An 18,411-nucleotide genomic window follows, 5' to 3' on the forward strand; every position below is an offset into this window, starting at 1 on the left:
TATCGTATCGCATGTATCATAGTTTGCATTAACATTAAATGCCAGCATTTTCTTCTGGCAACTGGACTGACTGTTAATCCTGTCTGAATGGGGCTTCAGGAGGAATTAAATGCCAATCTAAAATACGTCTATACAACTGTTTAGCCCTACTTGCACGGTGCTAGTGTTACCGGGGAACCTCCTGATTCAGAAATTAACTTTCCTACATTTGTGTTTTGTGCAGCACATTCACACAGGATGAGCAAAGTCTGTATTTTATTTAAATTTACTGACATTATCTCCCAGATATGATGTGCACAGTCATTTGTAACTCCATGTTGTGTAGCTCGATGAGCATCCTGCACCCAAAATGCTGTCAAAACATTTATAATTGTCAAAGGAAAGAGGCAGAAAAACCTATATATGACCCTGAATCACCAAGATATATATTTGCACAGAACTTATATTATCACATGACCTCTGTGTTTGCCAAATATAGTAGGTAATTTGTAGTGGAATATTAAGTTGACAAATTCGAAACATGGCAGATTTCCCATTGGATTAGGATGACGAACAACCTCTGTAATTATTACATATTACTAAAGGTGTCCAGGTCATAGTAGTTCTGCGCAAATAGGGCTTTTGATTGCCTATATACCTGTGTGTTTTTTTGTACATCTACTGATTAATTGCCTGTGTGTGTGATAGTGTGTTTTTCTGCTTGTTTATCCTACGCATCTTTTCTGTTCGCCATTGTCATTTACAGCTCATTCTTGTTGCCGTTTTGCTCCCTCACGTCTCCTCCAGCTCCTATCCTATCCTCATTAGCTTAAGTGGGATCAAACAGCTTTACCATCCCAAAAGTACACTGAATGCGGTGTCATTTTATAAACACGATATCTGTACACTGATATACACAGATTCACACACACATTTAACTACAGCAAAAACACCCTATAGAGGAAAAATTGCACTTTCAATTTCAGCGGAGCAGCACCTGATGTATACTTGGTGGTGTAATTCTATTACCAGCCTAATTGAGACAAAAACACCTCCACACAGTATGGGATGGTTCAAATGCTTCACAATTACTGGCACTTAATATGTTCAGGGGAAGCGCCAAATAAATAAATTACGGAGGAACTGTTAGTCTTTATTTAAGATTACAGATTTGCTGATCAACAGCTTGATGGATATATGGGGTTAAATGCTGAGAGAAAAAAAAAAACTGCACATTGAGGACGGAGGGGGGGCCGTACCTATAAGACACATGCTGGGAGAAAATCAAGTTACACCTCCCCTGTTTGCGGTTCCAGTGTTTCTCACCTTGATAACCAGATCAAATCTGCGGTAGAGTTCTCTATCGATGGGCTTCAGTAGCAGGAGCTCCGCCGTGGTTCCATTCAGGCTGAAATAGTCTGCATAGGACTCTGGTTTGCCTGAGAGAGAGCAGGCAATAAGACACAAACAGTAAGAACTGAGCAGACACAAAATATACAAAGATTGGGTAGCATGTGTATGAGACAGGGAGAGACATCAGTAATTGGTTTAAGAATCAATATAAGTTTGCCTGGTGGGTGTCTAGGGGGAGTATAAAAGATACAGGGAGGGGGGAGGGGGGAGGGGGGTAGAGCGAGACGGCTAATGCTCCCAGTTTTCTCATCTCTGCTCTCCACAGGTGGGGATGCAGGAACACACACAAACACATTCATATATGGTGCTTTAGAATGCTGCATTGCTCAGTGGGGAAATCAAGTTCCGGTGAGAGGAGCAGCAACACAGGCGCACGTGTGCACAAGGCAGAATAACTCCCCTGATATTTGTGTTTACTGATGTTTTTGTGAGTGCATATCTTCGTCTAAAGGTTCTCTCTTGTGTCACCCAATCAAGCAAATTTGCAACAGTCCATTCTTTGAAATCATTTTGTTGTCCAGAGCAATTGCAAACTGCTGTTCATATACACTGATCGGCCAAAACATTAAAACCACTGACTGGTGAAGAGAAAAACATTGATCATTTTGTTACAGGGCAATGTTCTTCTAGAAAACCTTGGGTCCTGGCATTCATGTGGATGCCACCCTCCCAAATATCATTACAGACCAATACACCCCCTCATGGCAACAGCACTCCCTGATGGAAGTGCCCCCCAGCAGGACAATGCACCATGCCACACTACAAAAACTGCTCAGGAATGGCCTGGCGGACGTGAGTAGGAGGTCACGGTGTCAACCTGGCCTCCAAATTCCCCAGATCCCTATCCGATCAAACATCCATTGGGCATGCCGGTACCTTACCTCCCAACCTAAAGGACTCAAAGGATCCGTCGACAACGCCTTGGTGCCAGACAACACAGGACACCCCCAGGGGTCCTGTCTCCATGCCTCGACAGGGCAGACGCCACATCCAGATCGGATTTGGCTCTGACCCATCAAGGCCTGGACAAAGGACCTTCGGGGCACCGGTTTGTCCCACAGATGCTCAATCAGATTGGAATCTGGGGAATGTGAAAGCTAGGTCGATGTCTTGAGGTCTTTGTTTCGTTCCTTGGACCATTCCTGAGCAGTTTTTGAGGAGTGGCATGGTGCATTGCCTTGCTGGGGGGCTACTACCATCGGGGAGTGCCATTGCCATGAAGGGGGTTACCTGGTCTATAATGAAGTTTAGATGGGTAGAATTCAAAAAGGGCCATCCACATGAATGCCAGGACCAAAGGTTTTCCTGCAGAACATTGCACTGTAACAAAATGATCGATGTTTTTCACTTCATCTGTCAGTGGTTTTAATGTTTTGGCTGATCAGTGTATAATCTGTTAAAGGCCATTTGAGCATCTAAGAACATTAAAAGCTTCCCCAGCTGACCCTCATCTGTTATTAATTCATGTTCACACTGTAGATCTTAGAGAAGCTGCAGAGTTGCAACAGATTTTTCCGCCCTTTGTGACACTGTCTCTCATAATCCTCACTCAGACCGAGATTAGTTTCACAGGAGGAGTCAGAAATGTAATCAAGTCAGTGTCAAGTCATGTCAGTAAATTTTTACACACTATGCAGATCCATATGAGTAAAAGTCAAAGTTTTTCGTGGCTCTGCATTTTCAAACAGTAATCAAGATGTCTTGCTGCGATGGTGCACTGTTGCTGCTATAAATCACTTTTAACCTAAGGTACTTATGAAGCATTAATGGGCAGACAATTCCATTGCTGTAATTTTGGAAACATTTTATCCCATGCAAACTTGCTATTAGCATCCTCTTAACAATTACTTAACATATAGTATTACTCGGCTGAGTTAATCCTGCATCTAAACATGTAAGAGCCTTCCTCAGAAACCTTATAATCCTCTTCTAACAATTGACAATTAGGCCTAGAGCTAAGGAGCCCCGAGACCACAGTCCTGCATTTGACAAGATTTGGTTCCACAAAGCTCTACGTGAACAGATGTGCTGATGTCACTCCAAATTACAGTTATCTTTACTGCTTTACATAAATGATCCATTGAATAATGTGCTCTTTTGGTGTGGCCATTCAGGATTAACTCAAGAGGACAAGATTTGGATTTTGAGTTTGTTTTTTTCAGACATTAATATTCAAACTTCTAAATCAGGGAGACTGTGTATGTGTCTGTGCCATCGAGTTGGCTATATGGACAAAAATCATCTTTAATGGCAGCAGTTCCCAACTGGTCCAGCCTCGAGGTCCAGATTTCTTCTTAGTCATTAGTTATAGGTCCCACAGTTTAAAATATTCAGCGTCATACTTGTGTCTGGCCATGTTGCTATGCTAGTTTAGTTTTTGGGGGCGGCAGTAGCTCAGTCCATAGGGACTTGGGTTGGGAACCGGAGGGTCGCCTGTTCAAGTCCCCGTCCGGACCAAAAATATGGAGCATGGACTGGTAGCTGGAGAGGTGCCAGTTCACCTCCTGGGCACTGCCGAGGTGCCCCTGAGCAAGGCACCGAACCCCCCAACTGCTCAGAGCGCCTGTCATGGGCAGCCCACTCTGACATCTCTCCACTTAGTGCATGTATAGGTCCAGTTTGTGTGTGTGTGTTCGGACCTGTGTGTAATTGACAGAGTGAAAAATTGAATTTCCCCTCGGGGATTAATAAAGTATATAAAATTAAAAAAAAAAATTAAAAAAAAAAGTTTGCTGTCTCTGTCTGTAAGTCACTCTCTAGCCCCTTTTACACTGCCAGATTTTCCACGATTGTTGGGCCGATTTGCCGGCCAGCTGCGAGCGTTTATACACACAGAGGTGGATAGGGAAAGAGTTGATCCGAGTCGCCCAATTTTCCGCCTCCTAGTGTAGTCATATTGGTGGAACCCTTTAAGTTTAAACAGACCGAGGCGGTCCTCTGCAACGGGAGGGGCTGTCAATGACGTGTGGGAGGAGCTGTTGATGACGCCACACGTGCGAGCCACTGGCGGTGGATAAACAGGAAACAGCTGATAGCAGGAATTAGTGAGCAGCTAGTAGCAAGAGGGAAACGCAAACCTGACAGACACTGCAAAGATGAGCAACTGGGGAGACAAGGAATAGCGCGCCCTCCTTGCCCTCGCAAACGAAGAGGCCATTAACCGTCAGATGATGGGGACGGTAAAGAACGGGCCCATTTACGAGATAATCGCCGCCTGACTATCACCGCCTGACTATCACCGCCTGACTAGCCGCGGCTTCCCTCCCACATCACTGTTTATGTCACACGCTGAGCTACACGTTTTTTTACTTGCTCACGACCCCATCGCCCCAAAAAAGGCGCATTCTGTATAAACAAAAGTAGGTAAGCGGCATTTTGCCGCACTCCCCGATTTTGTCTTTATACTGCCAATGCTGAAAAAAGACTGATTGGGCTTTCCTGCAAATTTGCACAATTCCTGTCTAAAAAGGGCTACTGTGTCTGTTGGAAATTTACTGTACTTGAAAATAAAGTGAGTCTTTTAACAAACTTGTCACGTTTGCGAATCACTTGCTGTCCTTTTGGAATCGGCCTGTGACCCACTTTTGGACCACAACCCACCGGTTGGGAACCACTGCTTTATGGTAAATGTTATTTTATATTGTAGTATAGCACATGTTCTGGTGAAATCAACTAAGTAACTGGAATATGTTTTTGATCAGTACAACAAATCGAAAACGTAACAAATTAGGATATGTCAACATATTTTTGCACATATAATACAAATAACCAATATTATCATTGAGCTATCCTGCTCACTGATTTGCAACACTGCAGTTTAAAATGGCCTAAAGGCTTCTACATATTAGGTACAATCTATTGGTACTGTGCCTAAGTAAGATTGCCCCCTTCTCCACTCCCCCGCCACTCAACTTTTACAATTGTAATGTTGTTCCGTGCCCAAGTACACTTGGCTTACTTTACTTTTGTGTTGTGCTAGAGTGTAGAAAAAGGGACAGAGACAATGCCCCTGGGACTGTCGTCAGTGGGGACCAGCAGAGCAGTAAGGAAACGCTCTGCTCCTTTACAGGCATCAGTATTAGATTCAGACTGTTTCACAAGAGTTGGTGTTCACACTTTATGCGTACCGTACCGGAGTACACATGAACTGTACTTGACACCACCTTTTCAAGTGGAGTCCAGTACAGATCAGCAAAATGTGTCCAGATACAGTACACTGTGCTCACTTTCCACCAAACACTTTCGGTATAGTACCTTTAGAACCAAAAGTAACCCTTCAGACATCGTACCTAGACCCTAGGTCTGTTTAACGTTTCCACCACAAACAGCACTTTTTCACGTGGGTGGAGTTGTTGTCACTCACTGCTCCGTCCAGCACTTATTGTATTGCCTTATTACTGGTGACACAGAGCTCAGGTGTTTAGTGTTGCCGCAGCCCACAGGAACAACGCTCTACGATGCTTTCTTTTTCTCCGTGTGAGGATTAGAATATATGCCAATCACATAATGCGGTTGAAATAAGTGTATATAAATGCTTGAAGATCCACTCATTACCAAAATTGTATGTTACATAAAAACTAAAGTGATGGTCAAGGCTGTCAGAGTGAAATTTAAGGTGTGTTGATGGATTCACGTTGTCAACTCGTGCCTTGAGTGACATTACAAGTAAATATTCTAGTAGACGTTCAAAACCAGCCAAAACTCAGCCCTGAGCAGAGTGACCATCTGCAATTGACCAATCAACGTGTTCACAGCTCCACCTTTTAGTACCAGATCTGTGTGCTAGGTACCCCAACAGAAAAGTGACCAAAAATGGGGATGGTAAGGAACGGTTCCATTGGTACCATCCACAACTTTTCACAGTGGAAACGTGAAAAAAGTGCACTGAACTGAAGTAAACCGTACTGTACTGCTCGGTGGAAACGGGGCTTAATCAAACAAACTTTGGACTTCGGGGTCAAGTGTACTCGGATCCAGGCCAAGGTCTTAATCTGTGGATGGCACATACATTTACACTGTCTCACTGTATATATTGGCTTATTACCCAATACTAGTACCAGCCAGGGCTGGAATTTAGCACCAGTCACCAGCCAAATGCTGGTAAAATATGTAAGGGGCTGCTAGATTTGCTTTACTCACCAGCCAAAAACAATAGTAATCTCGAGTGGCTGGTAGATTTTGGAATCTATCACCCACACTGGAAGGTGACCAAAGACAATAATTTCCAACCCTGGTGCCAACCAATCAAACTTAACAAAATGTAAACCTACCGATGAGGATGGAGTACAGAATCCCCGGCCTGTCAGATGGAGGTTGTATGTTTCTGTCTTGGTCCACAGCTTGAATGGGTGGAGTCACATTGACGGGATTCACCTTATTCTGGAAACAAAACCAAGAAGGGCATTAAAGTCAAAACCATTACCAACAAATATGACATCACAGACAGCAACAGGATACAGTACTTGGGAACGCGTGCCAGTATGGTGTAACAACGTTACACATTGAATTTAAGGATGAACAACAAAGACAGACGGCATGAAACAAAGAGAGAAGCAGGCGAACAAGCACGCTTGAACTTATGGAACATTTTTGACTTTCCACCAGCAGTGCCAGCTTTAATTAATAACATCTACCGCTTAGAGCAACAGCTAAAAAATGGGGAGGGAGTAGATATTAAAAATATATTTCTTGGTGGTCTGTCCCGCTCAGCTGTTGTAAGGTATAAAGAAAAGCTTTACCTAAGCTATTTATTTATGTAACAAGCAGCTCTGAGCATGCCAGCAAAGCAAGAGAGAGTTGAACAGGAGGAGTAGGAGAGAAAACACACTGTGGTATACTTTAAATCACACACAGAGCATGCAGGCCCACACATTCAATTCTGTGGATGTGTGGAAAGAAAAGAAATCATCACGTCGGTAAATGAAATCATAACATAGAACAACAATAACGACTTATTTCTATTGTGCATATGTATAGTGCTGCTCTGCATACACACACACACACACACACACACACACACTGACACACACACACACACACACACACACACACACACACACACACACACACACACACACACAAATACTGTATGAGTGTGCAGGTGTGTATCCCTATCTGCCCTATCTGTATGCGAGTGTGGCCGGGCTATAATGTTGACTTATAATAGCGTAATATGCTGAGCTGTGGATAATACGAAGACCCCCACAGGGAGAAACATTACATGTCTATAGGATAAAATCTACAATCACCAAAGCTATAAAATGTCAAGCCAAGCACACCAACAAGACTGCACATATTCCCAAATGTGCATGAATGCATCAGCACACACCCACACACACACTCACATATGCACCCGACACGATAGCGCGCTCCTACACCTGCTACGATACAATACTTTACCGCCGCACCTGTCGTGCAGCACTTAAAATCTACTAGCCGTCACGGAGCTATATCTCTTTGCCTGTCCCTGAGAGAGGAGAGGAGGGGGACACAGGCAGAGAAGAAGTTATGGCGAGTAATGAAGTGGAGTAAAAGAGGGTGTAAATATATGGAAGGGAGATGAATCTGCCAGGAGTTGAGGGTAAACAGGGAGCAGAGAGAGATGTAAATGCAGCAAAGAAGAAAAGGGAGGGGAGGCAGAGAAAGACAGTCAGGTCACTGGGAACACTGAGGATACTACGATTTGTGTTATTAACAGTGACAGTCATCTTACAAACACTACTTTACAAAGGAAACATTAAAGAAACACTGACAACGCTATAGAAGTATAAAAGCAATGCAAGCGTCAGAAGTGACAGTGAGCAGTGAAAGAAAGATCCTGAGTTAAACCTAAGGTGTAGAGAGTTCAACTCTTAGAAATGAGAGGATATGATTTCTGACAGTAGACAGTCCCACCAAATGTCAGCCGCTCTAGCAATTAAGGGCACCAATATTGTGCCCAACACTGATAGCCTTTTCAAAATGGCTCAGCAGTAGTAATTCTTTCATAAAGATCAAAGAATTCCTTTAATATGTGAAATATTTCAAGTACTGCTTTGCAACAAGCTCAGCTTCAATACATTTAATCATTTCCTCAAGAAGGCAAATTTGATCCTTGAATGCCCACATTATCCACTCCAGTGTGTGACCTCCCTGCTTCAGACCATCAACACTTCAGAATGATAACGAAATAAAATAGATGACTCTCCTTTTCACTTGTACCTATTGAAACATTTGTCTAACACACACATATGGTACACGCTGACTCACTAGCGTGGCTTACTTCAATTAGGGCTGCAAATAAAGGCTTTTTTCTTTATCAATGAAGGCTGAAACCGTCGCCGTCTGGTGCATGCAGCCACACACAGCCACACGCAAAATATCCAGAAATCATAATATTCAATGGTTTTTATATAGCACCTTTCATTAAAGAAATGCAAGTGATTTACAATAAGGGCAGTATAAGCACTGAGTGTTCACACGTAAATAGACATAATGAAAATAAACAATTTAAAACAGTTTAAAACATGGATTAACGGGGCGTCGGTGGCTTAGTGGTAGAGCAGGCGCCCCATGTAAAAGGCTGTTGCCGCAGCGGCCCGGGTTCGACTCCAGCCTGTGGCCCTTTGCTGCATGTTACTCCCTCTCTCTCTCTCACTCCCCTTCACGCTCATCTGTCCTATCGATCAAAGGCTTAAAAATGCCCGATATCTTAAAAAAAAAAATGGATTAACTGATTCATAAAATCATAGGGTTGTAAAACTATAAGTCATAAAACCAAGTAAGATTTTAAAAGAGTTGCAGCGGCGTGAAGCATAAAAAGAGTTTCAGACCTGTATCAGGAAAGTCAGAGCAAGTTAAAGGCTAAAGTGAACAGATATATTTTTAGCTTTCTTTTAAAAATATTTAGGGAGCTAGCTTCCCTGATATCTATAGGTAGTGTGTTCCATAGCTTTGTGGCGTAATTGACAAAGGCTGCATCCCCGATCTTCTTACGCCTGTTGCTGGGAGCCTCCAATAAACCAGCAGCAGATGATCGCAGTGTTCTCGGAGGCAAATAGTTCACAAGAGAGTTAGTGATGTAGCTTGTCGGGCTTTGTAAACAAGGAGGAGGAGCTTAAAATCAATTCTAATTGTAACAGGATGCCAGTGCAGAGCAGCTCAGACTGGCCTGATGTGCTCGTCACTATATCACCGTGTAGACTAATCTGATGTTTGTGAAGTCTATAAACACAATGATTGAACAAACATTACTATTTCTGTGTGCATGTTTTGTAATTAATAACATGGTTATCGAAGATTAGCTGGGCTAACCGTTAGCTGTTAACGTTAGCCATTAGCGGTGTCTGTAATAACCATAGACTGTATAAAAATAAGGTAATAACTCAATAAACGGTCCATGAATAAAATATTTTTTCTTATATCTTAGTTACAACATGATTGAGCTAGCAAAGCAGTTTTGTGTTGCTATGTGTGGTATTTATTCAGTTATGGGAAATCACGATGTCTAGAAAGCATCAGTGGCTGCAGCTGACAGGGACAGTTAGCAAAGCTAACATCAGGACGTACCAGACTGTTAAAAGCCTCCCGTTGTCGGATACGACATGAAACTACTCCAGTTAGCTCAATCATGTTGTAACTCAGACATCCGCTGGAAAAAGTTTTTTTTTTCACAGTGACGAGACGGCGTTTTGGGTGGAGCGGTCGCTATGGACGCAGAGCTTGCTGTTTCTGTAGGTACACATTTCCTGGGGACACCTGCACGTCTCGGCCACGTCCCCTCCATTGTGATTGGCTAAAGCGCAGCATCATTCAAACTCAAAGGGTTTGGACATTTGAGGGTTTACTTGCATAAAGTAAAAGACTTTGTTCGTCATGACAAACAAGCAGTATCCATTGACACCTACAAGCTTTCCAATACACATTACAAGGTGTTTCCTGTCACTTAAGCTACTGTTTCCTGTTATTCCGATAACGAGTTCTGGGAGCAATTGCTTCTCCTTACATAACAAAATTTGGTCAGTCATATCAGGCCATCTGGCTGAAGTCATGTCAGGTCATCTACACTATACTATTTATTTAGTGTTCTAAATTTCATAGAATAAGAGATGGTTTTCAATTTTATAGCCTGTTGTGACCTGTTGCCTTTTGGGAAAGTGTTTGTTCAGCAATCATACAGTGTAATACATAAGTGTTTAAAATGTTCCTTATTTCTATGATAAAAATAGTTTATCAAAATTGCCTTTGGGTAAAATGTTACCTCAGTCCCCAGCAAAAGGATTTTGTCTGTCTGTCTGTCTGTCTGTCTGTTTGTTTAAAATAAATGAAAAAAATGTATCCTCATGCATTTGTTTTTTCTGGCTCTACCAAACTTGCACGGAACCGCAACTCCTAAAACAAACCATCTTTGTGTTAGTTTTAGTTATTGTCTATGCAAGCTGTCCCCTTTGTGTTTAATTTGGTCGAATCAGCCATCATATATGTTGCCCCATTGTCTCATTCTGTTAGTTCTGTTTGTTGAGTTAATGTCTAGTATTACTAGCCTTATTTTTCAGTAGAGTTATGTTTTGCTGACCTCTTTTAAGGGCCCTATAACTCTAAGTCAGTTATCTTAAGTCATTTGATTTCTAAAATTTACTTTTTGGGAAAATAAACCCACCTTTTTTGAACTTTAAACCTGTGTTTTTATGCTTTGATGGCTTGATCCATGACATTCCCAAAGCCCAAGTTTTTACATTCTAGTGGCACATTTTGTCCAACTAACAGTTAAACCCAAAGCTTCTAAGTTTGCAGGAAAGACAAGATAAAAAGCAAAGATTCACATTTGATAAGCTGCAACCAGACATTTTGGGGTATTTTAGCTTTTAAAAACAATGATTGTTTAGTTAATTATGAAAATTGATGCCAATTTCTATTGACTGATCAATTGATTAATCAACTAGTTATTTCAAGTCTAACACAAACGATACAGTACTTTACTGATCTGCTGTTGTTTTCTGTTTTGTTTTTTATTCAACACTGCTTCTCTTTTTTGCTGGCTTTGAGAGACTGGAGTTACTAGAGCGAGTAATGTCTGCAATACACTACAAGACTTTGAAAAGACTTTTAAAAGACCAAAGTCTGACACCCTCTCACATCTGAAGATAATGTGAACCTCAGTCGCTTACAAAGATTTTTCAAAAGACTGTAGATCTTGCAGGGTCACTATTTGGTAAAGGGGGATTAATAGTTGTGCGTTTGTTTGTCTGTGTCACTCTGCAGTTAGACCTCCAAAACACACATTAAACATGATGTAATTGAGATAATTTCAAACACAAGTACACAAATCGACTTCACTATAACTCATAGCATTCACAGACAAAGCATTTGTCTTTATCTGGACACATTTTCCCTGCAAATACAAGCGTTGTGCTAACATTATTAGCACAAGCCTATGGCATTTTACATTGTATAAATTAGCCTAGCGGCTAGCTGACTTTTCCTCTACTCATATAAAGCCAAGGCCAACAGCAACATTTAACAAAGGTAACATTACAAAGTTCATCTCCATTACAACTCACTAGGTTCACCAACAAAACAACTGTCTCATACTGAACATGTTTTCCAATCAAATGTAACATGCTAACATTATTAGCACAAGCCTATGGCATTTTACATTGTATAGATTAGCCTAGCGACAAGTGGAGATTTCCTTTGCTCATATGAAGCCAGGATAAATCACACACAAGACTTAAAATTGCTATTTTGCGGAGGCTTTATTGTCTTCACAATTTATTGTTTCTTATCTGCGAAATTAAAGTAAATAAAAGCTTCGTTTCCACTGAGGGAAATGGTTTCAGCTTACAAAAACAGACAGGAGGTCTGCATTTCCGAGATGTGTAGGTACATTTGTGGGGAGGTTCACGTCACTGCGTAGGGTACAGCTTAGGCTCTTTGTCGCAGAGCCTTTGCCGTAGGTACAGCTTTGATTTAGCGCATAAGTATAAATCCTGCATAACTCCACCAGTTTCTCCTCCTTTGCTACAGCCCAAGAAAACAGAGACTTGTTCACATTCTTGTGCCTCCCCAGAGTCCCCTCCATGTGTACCGTTTACCTGATTTGCTGCCTCCTGTTTAGGGCTGGAGAGCGCAGCTATTGGTTGGTGACAACGTTTACATCTTTGAACTTCACTGTTTGCATGAGCCAAGTCTAAAAACTCACGACAATATGAAATATGTTTGATTTTTCTTGGAACATCAAGTCAAGAAAATGACTTCTCAGACAGCTCAGACTGAGTTTTATGACCACTTCACACAACATCTGATGAATCTAAACTTACTTTAATGTGAACCCCCTCACCAGCAAACACAACAGGCTGGGCAGGAGATGTTAAAAATGTCTTTCCTCCCTGGGTTTTAAAGGCTTACTGTCAGAAACATGCAGGTAAACATAATCAGAAAAGCAAACTGCAGGATCAGCAGGCAGAAGATCAGCAACAAGTATCCAGCAGACACGAATGCCTCAGATGCTACAACACCCGAGCAGCACCACCTGGCAAATGTGTATGTGGGGGGGGGGCGGCCTTTTTTATATACTGGGGAACTAATGAGCAAATGAGCAGCAGCTGTGCAGGCAGGTGGCTGATCCCGAGAGCAGCAGTGATCAATAGAGGAGGGAAAAACCCCAGAGAGGCGTCTAGTGGTCAGGTGAGGTGTTGTGTCAACCCTTGAGCTATACAGGAGCGCATGGCAAGATGCTATTCGTGGTGCAACAGAGACACAGCACTCCCCTATCACATAAAAAAATGACAGTTCCACAATGCAGTGCACCGCAGTGCTGCAAAGCTGTAGTCCGTGTTGAAAGCAGCTAAAAAATAAAGTTATAGCATTCAGTGCTGTAGTCTTTGATGCTTTGTTCATCTGTATGTAACCTGTAGCCAATCAAACCTGTCTGACATACTGACAAACTAAATGATTGGTCAGGTCTGTGGAGAGTTGTTTACTGTAGTGTTCAATAATCTATTTCTTTCCCTTACAGCCATAAATTTCTGAGTTGCAGAGGCAGCAATGTTTTTGAAGTGCATGTGTGAACATGGCCTGACAGCCAACTCCTCAGCTTAAATGACCAGCATCTTGGTGTGTACGTGTGAGAGAGAGAATAGTTATGTTGGCTCTGAGGCTCTGAGGTTGTCATATCTTATCAGTCTGATTAGGACTCAAACTATTATAGTGCCTTGACTCTCCACTTCGTTCATTCCTCTCCTCACTTCACCTCGCTATCTTTCGTATACCCCAGCAACAGCAACTGTATGCTGCTCTTTCCACCTCTCTCATCACATCTCCAATTTCTATCTATTCGTCCATCCTCTCGTCCTCCTCTGTCCCCTGGCCTCCTCTTTTCCCTTCATCAACAGTTTGAACCCTGAGCGTAAACTACATTCATTAAATCTGGAGTTCGTTCAAGCAGAATGTATCAGAGTACTCATGTCAGATGGCTTCAAAGTCTAGTCTTAATCAATCCAGTAGGGCCCCTGAGAGACAGCTGCTTTGAAAAGATAGAGGTGCATTCAGGCGGACCTAATGGGAGAGATCATGCTGTTGGCATAAACACACATTAATTTAAATGACCTAATATAAATTAAGTATATGATTGTTTAAGAGAAAGCTTTAGTGTTTCTGCAGTGCGTCTCACAATTAGCAGCCCCTTGGTCTATACGTATGTGGTTCTCTTTCTCATCAGTTGAGCTATGGTTAATATTGCTGCTTATGCTAGCTCTCTAGTTCTTTGACTTTTAATACCAATCAAACTGCTGCTACCGTCTCTAGATCTCCCGTGTGCTGAACAACTAATGCAGACTCATTTCAATAAGACCACTGCACTGGCAGTAGAGGTGTCAAAAAGGGTTAGGGGCAGGGTGGAAAATTAGCACCAGCCATCAGCCAAATGCTGGTAAAATATGCAAGTGGCTGCTGGATTTGCTGAGCTCACCAGCGAAAAAAATACTTTGGTAATTTATTAAGTGGTTCGCCAGCTGAAGCACTGGACTGTTTTGGCGAAGAGGGAGCTGAGCCGGAAGGCGAAGCTTTTGATTTACTGATCCATCTACGTCCCAACCCTCACCTATGGTCATGAGCTCTGGGTAATGACCGAAAGAATGAGGTCACAGATACAAGCAGCCAAAATGAGTTTCCTCCGTGGGGTGGCTGGGCTCAGCCTTAGAGATAGGGTAAGGAGCTCGGACATCCGGATGGAGCTTGGAGTAGAGCCACTGCTCCTTCGCATCGAAAGGGGTCAGTTGAGGTGGTTCGGGAATCTGATCAGGATGCCTCCTGTGCGCGGTGAGGTGTTCCAGGCCCGTCCCACTGGTAGGAGGCTCTGGGGCAGACCCAGAACAAGCTAGAGGGATTACATATGTCATCTGGCCTGGGAACGCCTTGGGGTCTCCCAGGAGGAGCTGGAAAGAGTTGCTGCTGAGTGGTTTTCCCCATCATTATAAGCATTGTTTGTGGTGCCTAAGCTGAACAAAATGGGAAAAAAAACTATGCTGCTATGTTTGACTCTGTGTTGGTGTTTTTCTGTGGGCAGTGTTCAGGTGCTCCACACACCAGCAGGGCCGCCATAACTGGGGGAACATCGGGTCACCTGAGACTTTGCTCTGTTAGTGTAGGCCGGTTTGACCACAAAGATGCAAGTGGTGGCTAGCTTGACTACAGTCCGTTTGTCTGTCATCCAAGCTAGTTCAGAACCTCCTGTGCTTCTTGGATCATTCAGAGCCACTGTCTAATGTTTCTGCATCAAGCTAGACGTCACTCTATACGGTCAAACGAGCTGCTGCTTAAGTTGGATCCCCCCCATGTATTCTGACCTGTAAATGCATTTAAACAGACCAGGATACACATTTGACTACGTCAGTTTTCCAAAATAAGGTGTTAACACAGCGTAATATAAGATTAATTAGATTGTATTCACAGATATAATAAATCATGTTACCTGCATCCAATACATATTAAGACATCACACTAAATTGTGAGGGAAATTACTTTATTCTTTGATGTTGGGTTGCTGGAAAAAAATCTGACAGTGAAAGTTATTGCTGGACCCTGCAGTCATGCAAGAGGCCCTCTGAGATGCTCAGTCATCCAAAAAACTGAGGAATTCAACACCAACAGCTAAATGTATTTATTTCTTAACTGATGTGAAGCACTTTATTTTACAAAAGGATGTAATGCTTTGTTTTATAACTGTATTGAAGCATTTATGGGATAGAAAAATGGTGCAATGTTGTGTGTCACAACATGAATCATCAATATTCATTATAGTTTGATTATTTGTTTTACTGAATTGTTGAAATTTTATTCAGCCACCACGATTAGACACTTTCTAATGACGAAACGTGCTTAAATTGTAAAACACAGAATTAAGAAAAATTAAAGAAAATCACAGAATTTAGGGAAATAATCAAATGGAATCTGGGAAAATATTAAAAAGGATTTCATAACGCCCTAAGCACTGGCTGGATTGCAATACCAATCATGGAGATGGAGAGGACAAATGTTGCTGCTTTGCTGAGTTTCAAGAGATGTAAAATCTTTTCACATAAGAGTTTAAACCCATTACATGGTCTTGTTGTGTGTTAGGGTTCATAATTGGCACCGCAGATATTTTGACTTGCAGGAGATGCACAGGTTTACCTTAAAACGTAAATGATAGCTCTGTTAACAATGACTAACTAAGCCAAGCCAGTGAGCCGGCACATGCAATACAAGGGCCCTGGAACTGGCAAAACTGCATGGGATCCATCTATCCATTCATCTATCCATCTTCATCCGCTTATCCAGGGCAGGGTTGCGGGGCCAGCAGGCCAAGCAAAGCACCCCAAATGTCCCTCTCCCTAGCAACGCTTTCCAACTCCTCCTGGGGGACCCCAAGGTGTTCCCAGGCTAGATGAGATATGTAATGCCACCAGTGTGTTCTGGGTCTACCCTGGGGCCTCCTATCAATCAGATGTGCCCGGAACACCTCTAATGGAAAGCACCCAGGAGGCATCCTGATCCCGAACCACCTCAACTGGACAATTTCGACGCAAAGAAGCAGCGGCTCTACTCCAAGCTCCCTCCAGATGTCCGAGCTCCTCACCCTATCTCTAAGGCTGAGCCCAGCCACCTCACGCTTGTACCCGTGATCTCGTCCTTTCGGTCACTACCCAGAGCTCATGACCATGGGTGAGGGTTGGGACGTAGATGGACCAGTAAATCAAAAGCTTCACCTTCCGGCTCAGCTCCCTCTTCACCACGACAGTCCAGCCCAATGTCCACATCACTGCAGATGCCGCAACAAACCCCTGGTCCATCTCACGCTACATTCTACCCTCACTCCTGAACAAGACCCAGAGATACTTGAGGCAGTAACTCTATCCTAACCCACAGGGTGCAGTCACTGTTTTCTGGCAGAGAACAATGGCCTCAGATTTGGAGGTGCTGACTCTCATCCTGACCGCTTCACACTTGGCTGCAAACTGCCCCAGTGCATGCTGGAGGTCACGGTGTGATGAAGCCAACAGAACCACACCATCTGCAAAAAGTAGAGACGCAATTCTGAGGTTCCCAAACCGGACCCCTTCCTCCCACCATCTATGCCTTGAGATCCTGTCCATGTATATCACAAACAGGATCTATGACAAGGGACAACCCTGGCAGAGGCCAACACCCGGATGCAGCTCTCACTTTGGTCATACAGGGACCGGATGGCTGGTCGCAGCAACACTGGTACCCTTCAATCCCGCAGTATCCCCCACAAGACTCCCTGAGGGATGCAGCCATCATTAGTTTAATCAAACAAATGTATGCCTTTCCTGTTATGACACATCAAAATATCTGTGTTCTCTAAATATGAGCTTAAATCTGACATCTGCAAAAGGTCTCAAATCCTGCAGTGAACAGGGATTAAAGTTTTTTTCAGAGAGTGAATATCACCAATAGAAAGGAAAAGCAAAGCAACCTCAGTCTGTCTGAATGATCCCATTTTCCTTTACCGCTGTGATGTTGTGCGATTACAAATACTGGAATGAGTGAAGCATCTGGAGTCAGCAGCAGCTGTGTATTGGGAGCAAATTGACAAGTGCGAAACAATCTTTGTGTTTGATGCGTCATGTTTTATACGTCGCTTCAGATTTTTAAACCCCTCAAGTGTTTTCCCAGCATAACTTTTCTGTGTGTCTGCCTTTGCCTCTCTCTCCTCCTCTGTTTGATGCCACCCTCCACATCATCCCCCCTCACTACCTCTCCATCGTAAACCCCGTCCTTGTCTGCGTGCACTTGCTCCTTCTCAAAACCATGAGGTGTAAAGTTGATTTACTCCTGTTGATCCTCGCTGTGTCTCTCTTGGCTTGGAGAAAACTGTGTGTGTGTGTGTGTGAGAGACGGTGTATGTGTGAGTGAGAGGAGATAAGAAGAGGTATGGAAGCAGAGAAAGAGTTCCTGCAGTGTGTCTGGGGTAAAGTGAGCATACGTGAGCACACGTGTGACAAAGATCTCAGTATAAACAAAGAGATGAAGTAGACAATGTCCAGTTAGGCATGACTGCTCAACTGGCTTGACACTGCTACTGATGTGTGTGTGTGTGTGTGTGTGTGTGTGTGTGTGTGTGTGTGTGGGAGGATGGGAGGATGGGCGGGTGTTAAGGCATGAACGCACTGCTAGCTTGTCACCATCAAGGGTGTGTGTGCCTGTGTGTGGTGAGGGATGAATGCTCTGCTGACTTGTCAGAGTTGAGGATTTTGCCTGCAGCAACTTTGTCTCATTTACAAAGTGGCATTGTAAGTCACTCTGGATAAGAGCATCAGCTAAATGCTCAAGATACAAATGCAAAATGATATATATACACAGCTGTGTAAGCATAAATGTGTTGCAGACTCACTTTTATTAGAAAAAAAACAGTAGTTCATACAAGGGTTGGGTATCAAGTTAAATTTCCAAGAACTAAGACGTGCCTTTCGATTCTGCTGATGGATTCCTACCTTTTGTTCATTTCAGTAAACCACAGTAAACACTTTACAGTCCATA

At 43.0% G+C, this 18,411-nt stretch overlaps 1 protein-coding gene across 1 annotated transcript in view; it reads right to left on the minus strand.

The window, feature by feature from the left end:
• LOC126400092 (protocadherin-15-like) overlaps positions 1 to 18,411 on the minus strand; it is a 356,244-nt gene that overhangs the window by 209,757 nt on the left and 128,076 nt on the right. Inside the window, exons 10-11 of the mRNA XM_050060553.1 lie at positions 6,663 to 6,771; positions 1,306 to 1,418 (exon numbers count right to left, since the gene is read on the minus strand). Coding sequence (XP_049916510.1) covers positions 1,306 to 1,418; positions 6,663 to 6,771 — 222 coding nt within the window. The remainder of the gene's footprint in view (positions 1 to 1,305; positions 1,419 to 6,662; positions 6,772 to 18,411) is intronic.

This window comes from Epinephelus moara, chromosome 13 (assembly GCF_006386435.1).
Source record: "Epinephelus moara isolate mb chromosome 13, YSFRI_EMoa_1.0, whole genome shotgun sequence".
Taxonomy (NCBI): domain Eukaryota; kingdom Metazoa; phylum Chordata; class Actinopteri; order Perciformes; family Serranidae; genus Epinephelus; species Epinephelus moara.